The sequence below is a fragment of the Leishmania braziliensis genome, chromosome 36 (assembly GCF_000002845.2).
Source record: "Leishmania braziliensis MHOM/BR/75/M2904 complete genome, chromosome 36".
NCBI lineage: Eukaryota > Euglenozoa > Kinetoplastea > Trypanosomatida > Trypanosomatidae > Leishmania > Leishmania braziliensis.
This window is the reverse complement of record NC_009327.2, coordinates 2,214,245-2,227,976: the sequence shown is the minus strand read 5'-3', so window position 1 is coordinate 2,227,976 and position 13,732 is coordinate 2,214,245. Positions and strand designations below refer to the sequence as shown.

Here is a 13,732-nt window from a genome sequence, read left to right as displayed (position 1 = left end):
TTTGTTTGTGCTCTTTCTTCTCTCTTCTGAAGGGCATAAGTACACAGACACCACCACCCCTCCCCCCCCCGTACGTTTTACTCACCCACACATAAACACGGCCACACCCCCTACAAGTGTGAATTGGATTAACCCTCCTCCCTTACTGGTGGTGCTACAGATGAGGACTTACACGCAAACTTATGCTCAGCTGTCTCGCCGTGCGTGTGTGCACTGAGGCTGCAGGGGAGGAGGCCTCATGTTAGGCTGTACTCCGACTGTTTCCGTGCAGCTTCTGGGAAAAGAGAAAAGTGAAGAGCACACATCCATCCCGCATAGTGCGGGAAACCTGAGCAAACGTAAGCATCCCAGCAAAGAGAAAGTAGTGGACGCGCTGAGTGGCTCTGTGGAGGAAACCTCCAGGGCATCACCGAGACAGACACGCCACACGTTGGACATCGCGGTTTTCCCTCGCTAGCCAATTTGACCCGCAGGCAGTTGGTGGCTCTTTTCCACACTTGGTTGGGTGCTCCCTCTCTACCAGGCCTGCCAGCCAGTGTGAACGTGACGGCATGTACAGCGCCGTTCTGCAAAGAGTCAAAGACGGTACCTTTTCTTCTCTCGCTTTGGATTTCCCTGCCTCTCTCCACCCACTGGTGCTCCTTCTACTGCTCTGTTCACCGTACCCCTTTTGCCCGCGCTCTCTCATACCATCTCACCCGCTTGCCTATCGCCCTCGCTTTTCTTCTCCTACGCGTGCTCTTCTCGCCGCGCGTGGTACCGCGATGTCCTTCTCTTTCACATCTTCCTTGGCGCCCGCCGCGCCCGCCCTCCTCCCCACGAACAGCCTAAACGTTTCCCTGACTCTTCCCTCTGCGGACTACCTCGAGCACACACACACACACACACAGAGTGAAGTAGACAACGTCATCTAACACGAAAAAAAAAAAGAATAGGAGGCACACGCAAAGTACAACCAACCGCGGAAAAAAAAAAATAACAACAGCAAAAAGGGAAACACGCACGATGTTCTCGAGATCGATGCAGGCGTTGTTGATCCGCCGGCCACCGTTTGCCAGCTTCTTCAAGGCGGTAAGTGTGCCGCTCAAAACTACGAAGCCGCCGCTGCGGATGAAGGCTGCTGGCATCTTGTGGCGCAAGACAGCACCGCAGTACGGCAGCCGCTTTTCTGCACCGCGGGTGGCGGCGGCGCTGCAGGTCTACCGCAAAGAAGCCCCGTTGATCAACCGCCAAGTGCGGATGACTGCAAGGCCTGGACGAAGGTCGGCCGCAGCAGCGTCCCAGCGAAAGCTCGTGCGCCCAACGGATACGAAACTCAAAGCTATTCGTGTAAAGCGACGGCAACAGCACAAGAAAAAAGCCGCTACGCCCTTTGCTGCTTTCCGTGCCGAGGTGATGCGACGCACCAAGCTTCCGTCCACAGAGGCAAGCCGCAAGCGCGTGCTTCGCATGTGGGTCATGACAGGTCAGCAGCGCTCGCTCTCTGCGCCGAAGCGTGTTGAGATGGCTGTGCGATTGCTGAACAAGAACCGGAAACACACGAAGAGACTTTCCAGGAAGATGAGCAGGAAGATCGCCAAGCGCCGGTCGAAGCACGCCGACCACAGGAGCGCAAAGAGGCCGGCAAGGCGCAGCAGCCACAAGTTGGCAACATCGACGAAGTTCCGCATAGCGTCCGGGAAGACGAAAAGGGGGCTGAGAGTGAGGCCCTCTCGCAAGGCCACAGCACTAAAGCTGAAAAGCGTGCCCAGCAAACGCGGAGCACGTAGGGTGCCTAAGAAATTAGCTTCACCCAAATTGCACCTTGCGAGGAACGCGGCCGCAAAGCCGTCGGCGTCCAAGAAAAAGGCGGCAGGCAGGTCAAAGGTGCCCAAGCTGCGTGCCTCTCGCAAAACTGCTGCCTCGAAGCGGAGGGCTCGGAAGACGTTCAGGGCCACTTCGAGAAGGTCAAAGCTGCAGCGTACTGTCGCCAAGAGGAGAACCAGCGCAGCTCGTCACCGCCGAAACCCCTACCTCCGGTTTTACCGTTACATGCGCTTGACTGGGCTGATTCCAAATCATCCCAAGATCCTGGGTTCTCGCCAGATCAAGGCGCTGTGGGCAGAGACGCACGCCCTCAAGGGTCTGAATCGCCGCATAGCGCGCGCAACGGAACTTCTGGAGAAGCGGACGGGGCTGAAGTCGATGGTTAGTCCACCTTCTGTGAGGAGGCCAGCTCGCAAGGACCAGAGCTCCAGGCGCCGCGTGTCGCTCCCCTCACCAGCGCCGGCGGCACGCAAGGATTTGAATCTCCTGACGCTCAAACAGAGTGATATCAAGGTGCCTCGGTATTATAGACGCAACCCCTTTGGCGCCACCTACGCGGCGCTGCTTCCTGTGCTGCGCGACATTCCCAGCTCGACCCGGATGTCGAAGGTCGCTAAGGCCTGGACGCACACCTCCATGAAGGACGACAAGCGCAGCGCAAAGGCGCGTATTGCTGCGGTGGCAGAGGCAATGAGGAGCTGAGGTGGCTATGTGGTGTGTGTTGCGGGAGGGGAGGAGGGGGGGGGGTAACCTCCTAGAGTCCTCTGTACTCTTGATCCTCTTTCAAGCCCAGTACTCGCTGTATCGCCTTGTGAAATGGTTCTTTCTTCTCGATCTTCTTGTTTGCTTCCTTCTCTTTATCCCGGCTGCGTTTCCTTCGCCCCACTCACCCGGTCGCCCGTGAGCGAAACCTCGCTCACTGCGAGGTATTCGTGATGCTACGCCTGCCTCACCCACTCACGCTTCTCCCGTCGCGCTCCTCATACTTCTCTTCTAAAGGCAGAGGAGGTGGGGGGGGGGTGTATGCGTGTGCGTGGCGCATCTGTCCCCAGCAGATGTTGCTGTGCATGTAATAGCGGGAAGGGGGGTTTGGGGGGCGTCGGACTGGTGCCGCGGCGTCTCTTCTCCTTTTGCTGTTTGAGGTGCTTTGAACTGGAGGGGTTGCTTTTTTACAGTAGCGGAGGAAGGCGTTAATTCATTGGAACGCGTGACGACCCCACTGGCAACACACGCTCTGAGAATATCGTGCCTGTCCTCACGTGTTGGGTGTGGGAGGCTTCCTCTCTCTTTTTCTTTTTTTGTTTTTGCCATGTTGTTTCTCTCTCTCCCTCCCTCTCGCTGTCCGCCCCTTGTCTTTCTCTTCGTGGTATGGAGGGAGATCGCTCGGGTGGGCGTGGGAAGATGTACCCCGATGGGGCCAAGAATGAGCTCATCTTTTTGGCTCTTGCTGAAGTGGAGTTGTAGGTCTCCCATTAGAGCTCGAATACACAGTAGACGTTACTCCGTCATGGCCTTCTTCTGCCCATCGCTCGCACGACGTTGCGAGTCTGGTGAAGGACAGCCTCACGCCTTCTTTCTTCCTCTCAGAACCCCTAGTAGGAAACCATCGCCCTGCTAGCACCACTCTTGGGGTATTCTGGCATGCAACAGGCTCCCACCCACCCACATGTGGTCGCCAGCGACAAGTTTTTTTGGTTTCGTGGGAACATACATATTTTTCTTTGCTTCTTGAAGAAAAAGAAATGCATCTCCTTGCATGACTGCTTGACTCCATAGATTGCTGATTTGTTCCGAGACCGAGTGCCAGGCGCACATCCATCCATGCATGCACACATACATACACCTATAGAGACTGATAATGTCGCTGGGACGCACCGAAGTGCTGGGAAGAGCGGGGGTGGGGTGGCCTGAAAAGTGCAGAAGCGCGATAGCACGCACGACTGTCCTCCGTGTTGCACGTTGTGTGAGCTTTTGCCGTCTCTCTATCCCCTCCTCCTCCCGCTCATCCCCCCCCCTCTGCTCATCCACTATATACATGGGGAGCTATGCGGTGGACTCTGATGTTAGGCAGTGGGAGTGGATGGCTGTCTAAAATAAGTATGTACCGGTGCCTGCGTGCGCACACATTCAGTGACTTCCTTCATTTTTGTTTTTGCCTTTCTGTGTTCCTCTCAGTCAAGCGCTAGAGAGCGCTCTCTACAGGGACTCCCCACGTCCCCCCCCCTTTCCAGTAAAGACCGAATCATCTTAGCCACAGCACGTGCTGGATAACGTCTCACAACGTGACTTTGGTGCACTCGCAAGCGTGCCTGTGAGGACACTTTTTATTTCTGCGTAGATACTCTTTACTTTTATCCGTCCACTCTTGTCTCTGAAATGCGTCGTCGTGAGTCCTAGTAGTGTCCATGAGTGAAGGGAGCCTCTCGCTCGCTCCCACAGGCTTTGGAGAGCGAGATTTGGGCGGGGCGACCCTTTTCCTTGACAGCAGTGGTGCTCTGGCACACCATGAGTCTCTTGTCCCAATCTGTGTTTCTTCTTTGTGGTTGCGCTTGCATGGGAAGGCTAATGAATGGGGCCCCGAGTAGGTCTGTGTAATTAGAACGTACAAAGCGCTGAGAAGGCGTTCTGTCTTCGCACGTGTGTCATTGCGCCCTGCGCGATACCTTCTACCTGCCCCCCCCCCCTCTCCCTTCGCCCCTGGGGCACAACTTCCAGCGCTTGTAGAGGGCGTACATGATCCTTAAACGATGTCTATGAGACTTTCCCCCTGTCTTTCGTTGTGCTCGCGCACCCACTTCTTCGCTCGCCCCCTTGATTTCCCATACCTCTCTATCTTGTTTACTCCTCAGTGGTGAACGCCTTTCACACCCGCACGCTGCCGATCTCGGGCTCTGTGCTTTCTTATTATTATCACTTCCGTGGAGTCTCTCAGAATCGGTGCGCATGTTCTACTTTCTGTATACTGGCACGGGACAGATACACACACACACACACACACCCACACTTCCGTCAGAGACGCTCTTACTCAAGGGGAAGGCAGGGTGGAGGGACCTGCATAGACAGGCAAGTCTTCTTTACATACGCCGAGTGCTGTGCGGTCGTGTTGGTTTACGCGCGCACAGCTCTGCGCTTCTCTGTCCTCTGAGCCTGGCGAGAGATGGGCGCGCGCATCTCACTTGCCACCCTTTCGCCCAGCTGCAGCAAGCACGGATACACTGAATTCACCCCATACCTGTGGTATCACACACCAGGTAGCCTCTTGTGGCAGCTACACGTTTCCTTTGAAGTTTGGCTTGAGTAGGCGAGCTCTTGAGAGACGCGTAGTATCGACTCGTGCCTTCCACACCTCCTCCCATGCCGTCCTCCTCCTCTGCTGCACTCCCAGCGAATCGCGGTGAGACTGTCGTGTCTGAATATGTACACGCTTTGGTAGACTCGACGCCTATCTCAGAATCCCCTGTTATTGCAATTGCAGATGGCCCAACAGATACGGTGACGGCGCCCCCTAGATGGACGCAGCGGGGCAGCTGGAATGCGCACCTGGCTCAGCTGCTGCACAGCATGTATCTTGTAAGCCTCATTGAAAAGGCACAACTCGGCGCTATTCATTACGGTAGCGTAGGCATTTCCTCTGCCACTGCCAGTGTGCTCAGCAGGAATGTGAATTCTCCACCCCCTACCTCCCAAGGAGCATCGGTGAGCCATGCGACGCCGATGCATAGCGTCGCCATCGATGACCGCTGGCTTGCCGCCGTGACGCGTTACTGTCACTTTACCTGCACCATGGATGACGTCGCGCGAGTGGCAATGGTATTTTCAAAGTTGGTGCATGTACGCTGGTCGCTACAGGCGTGGCGGGACACCGTGCCCCCCCTTGTCGACGGCAAGCAGGAGGGTCACAATGGGGCAACGGGGCAGCGCTCTTTCGCCATTTCACATCAGACCCTGTCCACTGCACCTGGCGAAGCTGTTTCTTTCGGAGGAAGGCTCTATGGCCGCCTTTACCTCAGCGCGAGTCATATCATTTCCACAGAAGAGGCAGAGATACACTTGCAGCAGGTGCTTCAGCGCAAAGGCACCCTGACTGCGCAACGCGCGTGGCGCGAACTCGTGAACCATCACACCGCGTACGCAGCGTACACGGAATCAATGGAGAGTGTTATAACCTTGTCATCTGGCGTCAAGGGTGCCGGCAATGCTGCTCCCGGATCGGAATCTTGCGAAGACGCCCCAGGCACACTGGACCACTCCTCCGATACGGACACCGGCGAGAAGAACACTGCCTGCGAAGCGAGCGATGAGCAACTCCTCCGGCAATTATCAGCAGAGCTGCGCGCTTCACTCTCAGCACCGATGCTGCGTGCCTTGCTTTCACAGATGCGCCGAGATGCGGCGCACACGGAGCAGTGCGACCAGCAACGCACGGCAGAGTGGCAGCTGAACGAGCGCGTAATGAGCGCATACGAGCAGGTGCGAGCATTGCTAGGTGGAAAACAAGCCAAGGGTCGCAGTGCCTGGTCGCTCCTCGTCGCGATGCGTGAGGAGAGTCGCTTCGAAGACGGGCTGAACGCTGCGGCGCTGCTCTCCCGCCTTTTGAACATCCCCGCCTCCGGTCTCACGGCGACGATGCTGCGCGAAGCAGAGGTGCACGTTGAGCCGCCATCGTCCATAGGAAAAGGGAAGGAGACAACGGCGAAGGGCAAGACAGCACACCGCAAACGGAAGCGCAAGGCTGAAGAGGCGGACCCAGTGCGGCTGATACACGTAACACAGAGCACATTGGTAACCGTGACAGACCTGGAGAGCCTCAACGAGGAACAACTGCAGCTCGTGCGAGTGCAGCTGGATCGAACAAAAGGCTCTATGAAGGGCGTTATGGAGGCTATTTCTCAGCGCTGCACTTGACTCGATGGCAGCTTCCCGCGAATGTGGTGTTTCTTACCCTTGTCGCTTCTCCTCTCTCTGCGTTTGCATCTGCTGCGCGCGTCTGTGAGGGTGCGCAGATGGGGAAGTGGGGAAAGAGCTGCGTGTACGTGTGACGTTGAACAACCTCGTCTTCTTCACCGTATCCCCTCTCCTTCCTCCGCTGCCAATTTATCTATCCATTTCTCTCTCTCTCTATGCACGCCATCCCTCGATCCTCGCAGCCAGGCGGTCCGTGCGTGCCTTTTCTCACGTCTGCAGTCATGTGAATGTGAAGTGCAAAAGAGGCGCTGGGCGAAGGAAGAACAAAACGGTCACACCACAGCACGCCCGGAGAAAATGTCGAAGGTGTGGGTATCTTTCGCGAGACGTCACGACGGAGTGCACCCCGAAAAAAGCATAGCTGAACGCCAAGGAGCACTGTCTATCCCTCCTTCCCACACATAATGGGTCGTAGGGATTCAATGAAAGGTGTTGGTAGCGGTATTGCCGTGATTGCCGCCTCGTGCTCATACCCCATCTCACTCAATACAGAGCTGCCCCCGAGGCCGCTGTCATGTACTATGCCTCTCTCATCTGTTTCCTCCCTCTCCGCATTGATTTTCCTCTGCGCCCTTGGTGCGGTATCTCTGCTCCTGGATTCCCTTCTTCACTGGACTTGTTCCCTCGGCAAGTACACGACGACAGCGTCCAGGGAGGCACTTGACGAGCCACTGCCACGGACGCAACTGCCTGCCTCCCCCAACCCCCGATCAAGTGCATTTCCTTTTGGTTTTCACTTCGTTGTAATGGCCCTTCTCAGGACCGCGTACCTGCTTGTTGGTGCGTCGAGGTTGCCATTGATACTGCTCTTCTCGCCTCCGCTGCGCCAAAGTTCATCATTGTTCCAGACAGACGCGCAACAGATCCTCAACCCCAGCGCCATCGGACATCAGCTCCGCGACTCCGTGCCACCGATCTCCAAGAGGCGTAACGATGCCGCACCAGTGTCGTCTGCGAAGCAAAGGGACGTCAAGCGACGTGGCTTTAACGCTATAATTCGCTGGTGTGCCTACCACCAAGACACGGAGAGACTTGGCTTAATGCATGGAGGGAATCTGACGGGGGAAATAGCTGGCATGGATTCGAGCGTGCTGCGGTGGGTGCAGGAGAGTATCGACAGCTTTTCCTGTGGTCAGTGTTTGGTTCTGCTGTCCTTCTTGTGTGACGTGCTCGATCGCCAAAGGAAGGTAGCTGAGGGGAATGCCCCCACAGAAACGATGCCAAGCGAGTTTATTAGGGGATTGTGTCGCTGTATTTCCCTCTTGACAGCACACACAACGTGCAGTGAGCAGCTGAAGATTCAGCCCTTCTTGATTCTCCTCTCCGCCGCCTACGGGTTACACCGTGTGACCCACAACAACCCACTGAAATTGCCGTCCGAAACTCTGGAGACTCTCTCAGCTCCGCCGGCACTGTGGCTTGCGCTTGTGCACCAAGTGAATCTCTATTGCAGTACCACGGCGCAGGAGCAGTCGAGCATACTCGAGAGCACTGCAATTGAAGCTCTGCTTACCACACTTCTCCTCTTCGACCCATTGCGATGCCAGCAGTTTCTCGCCGCCCCTGATCTATCTCTCATCGCAACAGTCACCAGGCGCCTCGATGCACTGATCGTGCCCGTTTTGAAGGCGACTCGGCAGGAATGTAAGCAGGCTCCCAGCGGAGCGGCGCCGGGAGTCGCGCACCTCAAGCCGGGGGTTTCCCCAGAAGCGCAGTTGCCAAGTGGTCTCGAGGAGTATGTGACCTCGTCGAACACCACGGCGTCGCTTGTGCCGATGCCGAGTCGTGTTTGTATGTCGGACTTTGCGCGTATAATTTTGAACGCACGCACCGCGCCGCCCGCGTGTCGAGTAAATCTGATGGAGTACCTGCTGTGCGTCCTGCGCCATCCCTCAACGTTCTCCATGGAGGAAAACCGCTACTTACCGGCCATCATGTCAGCCGTGCGAAGTCGGAATTTATGCCGGATGAGCGGGGTACCGGATGACATTATAAAGCACTCGACTACCATGGAATTCGATGTTCTCGCGGAGGTACTTTGCTATACAAAACGCAGATCTCTGTACCGCGATAAAATTTACCAGATGCTGCGCAGTCGCTTTCAGCGAGACGATGGTACCGACGACTTGGCAGAGTCACAACTAGCGCCTAATGTGGCACTGTCGTTACTACTGAGCCTCGGGTTGCAGTTACCGTGGTCGCTGTGTCGTCAACTCCTCTTGTACAGCCTGACAGTGGCGCCAGAGGTACTCAGAAAGATGCAGACGACAGCGAAGGGGGGCGAAGAGAACGATGCGACTCTACGGAGGGCGGAGAACTCGCCATCCTCGAAGGTGCCACTCTCACTCGATCTCTGTGCGATCCTTTATTTCCTAGGGAAGTGCCATCAGTCTCTGAATTCAGCCCAGCACTTGGAACAGGCGATACCAGAGGCAAGAACGGAGATAAACCAGATGATAAGAGCGCTTGTCTGCTCCATTGACTGGAAAGGGTGTACCGTGAAGAACCTCGGCGAATCGACCCGGAGTAAAGGGAACTTTATCCTGGTAGGCGTTGCGGCGTTGGGTGCGCTGAGTGCGTACGTGGACGGCTATTTTATGCATCAATGTCTGTCGGACGACGATACCATGGACGAGCGTGTCTTGTTCAGCGTGTTGGTGCTCCCCATCCTGAAGGACCGGACACCTCAGCGAGTGAAGATGGAGTCTCTCCCCATCCTTGCCAAGGCAGTAGGGCTTTTCACGACGGAAGAGACCAAGCGGCGCTTGGTAACGCACATGATCCGTCTCATCAGCGATGGACATTTTTACAGCTTTTTCGCCTTTGTTCGCTTCGTCGCCCCTTTAGCAATCGAGTTCAAGGCGACCACGTCGGAGCACATAGCGCTTGTCTTTCGCCAGCGTGTCCTGTCCGTCCGTGGAATTCCAGAGCACATCCTTCGACATGCGGATGCGCTAAAGGTGCAAACCACGATGCTCCTTCGCACTGTGCGCTACGTGATCGCCATCGGGGCGCTCGATAGCGGGAACACTGCCGTTAATGCCGCCCGTCGCGAGTCGGTGCGAGTGTGGTTTGAGCATTACCTGCAGTGTCTCGCGACAACCGAAAAGAGCAACAAGAACACGGCGCTGACGACGGACAGTGCCCTTCAGGCCGAAGCGCTTTCAAGCGCAGGCGAGACGAGTTGTGTGGTAAATAGAGAAAAACAGACGCCGCTCATCGCAGAGGAGGACAACCCGCCGGCTACTGACAAAAGCACCGAGGAGGACTTCGAGGACGCGGATGACGCACCAGATGAACACAGGGCTGACACTAACGACGCACGCATCGCCCTCGACGCCGCCTTCACGACGTCCGTGACGGACGCGGATGTGGAAGAAGTATTGAGCCTTATGCTACAGGTGGGGTGCAGACAGCCGTATCGTGTCATGCTTGTCGCAGCTCGCCGCTTGACGGAGCGTGCGTCGATGATAGCAGAGGATCAAGTATCCCCAGTTTGGTGTACAGCTGCCCCAGCGATGTCCGGGGACGGAAACAGGAAGGTCAGTACGCAGAATCACGCGTGGTCAGAGCCAACGATGAATAGCGACTCCATCGCTACCGCAGGAGATGAGCACAGTTGCCCCGCGTTGCTTAGCGTGCCACCTCTCGCCGCGCACTTTGTCTGTGCCGTTCGCATTGACTTCGCCATCGCACTTCCCTCGATGCTTCCTACCTTCGTGAGCGCCCTTCTTGCCAGGTGTGACATTCGAATTTTCTACCACGTCGTTTCTGCCATTTTGATGGCGGTCAAGAGGCGTCGTAGAGTGCCCGCCTTGAGCGAGGACCTGCAGATTGGCGTCATCGCCTTCGGGACCTTGCAGCGCCGCCTCGCCATGGGGCACCTTGTAGACAGCCAGGAGCAGAGCGCCACAGTTTTGAAGCTGATCGTCAGCTTCTTACATCACCTCACGCTAGCGGTGCCGCACCTCTGTGTGGCGCAGCTGGCGTTTCTTCTGGCCAACAGCCAGCGCGGCACCGCGAGTACTTTGGTATCGAACAACCGAGCTTCGAGTCAACTCGATTGCATGGCAGGTCTGTCAAAGGAACTGCAGGGCGTTGTGCCCCAAGACGAAGCGGAGCCAGGCGACCTGGACGACGCTGTGGACGACAAGGATGTATTTGAGAGTCACGTCGCAATCCATGCCGAGTTGGAGGCCTGCCTCCTCCGCCTCGTCCCGTATCTTGGAGCTGTCGAGCTGAAGCAGATAGGCCTCGCCCATCTGCAGAGGTTGTCCCTCTTTTTCCCTCACGCGTCACCGTTTGTGGCACAGCAGCTGCAGCCACAGCTAAGCGACTTCAGCCAGCGGGAATTGCTGCAGCTGGTCGCGCAGTACCCTGCCGGGACCGCTGAAGTGCTGGCGTTGCTTTCCAAGACTGATCTGTATGCCAGTATCGATCTCAACGACTACGTCACAATCGCGAAGAGGCTGCCAATGCAGATCAACGAGGTGATTGTTGCAGCGCACCTGCCTCACATGACCATCGCCTGGATTGCCCGCGTGCTCTCCGCATTGGCAGCGCGTCATGAGGAGGTGCCGATGCGACTGCTGCGAAGTTTGCTGTATCGGGTATCGGCGGTGGCCGAGGACGCCAGCGAGTCAGACAAGAGCCTGCTCATGATGGTACTGCAGGGGTATCTCCTCTTCCGCAGCGATCGTGGCACCCTGGTGGAGCGGCTTGCCGAAATGAAATCAGCGGCAGCTGAGAGCAGCATTTCGCACATAGACGACGTGCTCTGGTCAATGACATTGACGGCGCACAAAGTTGAGGAGGGAGAACAGCAGGAGCGTCGGGAGCTTATTCGCACTTCCTTCGATCGTCTCCTCTCTCTTGAGCACATTTCCACCCTTGATGCGCTGCGGGTTTTTCTCATATCATATCCGACCTTCCTGCACCAAATACGTGAGCAGGGCGTTGTGGCGAAGGTCGAGCAGCAACTCCTGCCCAACATTCTGGCGACCACGCCCGTCCAGTGGCGCGAGCTGGCGGCGCTGGTGCAGCTGCTAGCAGAGCACCACGTCCTCTTGCCATCCACCGTAGACATTCTCCTGAAGTCGGTCTTCACCGCGGCACAGCTCACCAGCCTGTATAAGGCCGTCATGGCCTCTTCAGATAGCAATACCGTCTCGGCCTTGGAGACGCTCCTCCAAATTGCTGCGAAGTGCGCGGAGGCAGCAGCGCCAGGACACTCGCCGTTCCCTCTTCTACCAGTGACCGAACTGGTGCTGAGCATCTTCAACGCCGTTCAGCACTGGCTAGCCGCCGTCACAGGGCTGCTCGTCACCACCACCTCATCCCTGTCTGCCTCGGAAGAGACAACCGGTCGTCACATATGTCGGATGCTCCTGAACCGCAGCGACGAGCTGAAGCCGAGCGAGTTTGCGCGACTGGTCCAGAGCATGAGTCGGCTAAAAGCGTGGGATCTGATGGCGATAGAGTCGAAGCCAAGTCCAGCAGGCACCGCCACTGCTGCTGCGGGCGAAAGTCTTGCCTTTGACAGAGCGCTAGCCTCGTGCTACGAACGCGCCGACGCCCATAGTCGCTGCATTCTCCTCAAGGCCATCGCCATGGACACATCCGTCTTGCGCCGCTTCGAGACCATCGTTTTCCCTCCTATCCAAAACGATGTCCCACTGCTCCCGTCCGAGGACCTAGAGCTTGTTCTCACCGCGGTGCTGCAGGTCAGCAATGAGGCAATCGTGGAGCCGGTGCTGGACGCCATCGACACTCGGATGCTTCCCATTCTTGATCAGTGCCGTCGCAGCGCCATCGTACGTCTTGTGCAGTGCCATGCTCACTTCAGCATCAACGACGAGATCGTTGTGACGGCAGCGCTACAGGCCCTCGAGCGCCAGGCTACCACCGAGGTGAAGCTGGACGTCTCGCAGCTGCTTAGCATACTGCAGGCGGTTGCCAGCCTGACTGTGTCACAGCTGCCGGAGCGACTTCTTGTTCTATGCTTTCAACGGCTAGAGAAAATGGCGTCGATGCTGACCCCGCTTCAGCAGTATCAAGTAGGCCGGCTAATCCTCGACTTGGAGATGGGCTACAGTAGTAGCGTAAGTGCGTTGGTACTCCATATCCTGGACAGCCGAGATGGCGTACGCGGACATAAGCAGTTCCAGGCTATGACAGAGGAGCTGTGTGACGTGTTTGAGGTCGAACTGCCGGCTCAGCTTCGCGCGTGCCGACTGCGAAAGGTGAGGAACAAGCAGCGTGTCAAAGATTTTTGGTCCGCTCAACGCAGGCTGAAGCAGCAGGCCATGCTGCACCACTGCCAGCACTGATGAAATGGTACTGCATGGTGCGCAGTGAAGTTGGATCCATGCCTGTGTGTGTGTGTGTGTATTGGACGGGACGTGCAAAGACATCCTCAGGCAGGCGAATTCGCCGTTGTTTTTGCAGAACGCTTCCACGAAGAGGGAGGACGGGATTTTGTTTTTACGCGACGTTTGCCTGTCGAGATTTACAAGCACTGCTGCTACGCTTCACAGACGCGTAATAACACACGTCAAACTAATTAAGAAGAAGGTACGCAGAATGCGATGGCCTCAGCTGTGTTGCCCACACTCACAGGGGCAATCACAGCTGATTTGACATCTTGCTAGACTGTGTCGGAGAGTATCATCACCCATTCGTGCTACTCCGTGTCGTTGAACATCCCCGTCTTGACGTGGCATGGTCGTGTGTACACGCCTGGAGAGGACGACGGCGGTAGGGAAAGAGAAGACAGAAAAAAGCTGCACCTCTGGGCCCCCGCCTCTCTCCCTTCCCGGTTAGCGCTCCGCTCGCTACGGCGCCCCGCGCTGTGAAAGTGGGCCCATCGCATGCACGTTTCTCCACTTCACTTTATGCAGCACTGCTCGCCTCCTCTCTCCTTCTCTGGGCCCCGACTTCCACTTGGCTGCCCCTGCAGCGC

General features: G+C 56.8%; 3 protein-coding genes across 3 annotated transcripts; all 3 read left to right on the top strand.

Annotated features, from left to right (window-relative positions):
* Positions 1 to 1,005: 1,005 nt before the first annotated feature.
* Positions 1,006 to 2,508, top strand: LBRM_35_6100 (mkiaa0324 protein-like protein; the record flags this gene model as incomplete). Its single annotated transcript, XM_001569173.2, has 1 exon — positions 1,006 to 2,508. The coding sequence occupies one exon, from the start codon at positions 1,006 to 1,008 to the stop codon at positions 2,506 to 2,508; it is 1,503 nt and encodes a 500-aa protein (XP_001569223.1).
* Positions 2,509 to 5,367: 2,859 nt separating this feature from the next.
* On the top strand, positions 5,368 to 6,711 carry LBRM_35_6090 (conserved hypothetical protein; the record flags this gene model as incomplete). Its single annotated transcript, XM_001569172.1, has 1 exon — positions 5,368 to 6,711. One exon carries the CDS (start codon positions 5,368 to 5,370, stop codon positions 6,709 to 6,711), a length of 1,344 nt encoding a protein of 447 aa, XP_001569222.1.
* Positions 6,712 to 7,517: 806 nt separating this feature from the next.
* LBRM_35_6080 (conserved hypothetical protein) lies at positions 7,518 to 13,100 on the top strand (the record flags this gene model as incomplete). Its single annotated transcript, XM_001569171.2, has 1 exon — positions 7,518 to 13,100. The coding sequence occupies one exon, from the start codon at positions 7,518 to 7,520 to the stop codon at positions 13,098 to 13,100; it is 5,583 nt and encodes a 1,860-aa protein (XP_001569221.2).
* Between the last annotated feature and the right edge of the window lie 632 nt (positions 13,101 to 13,732).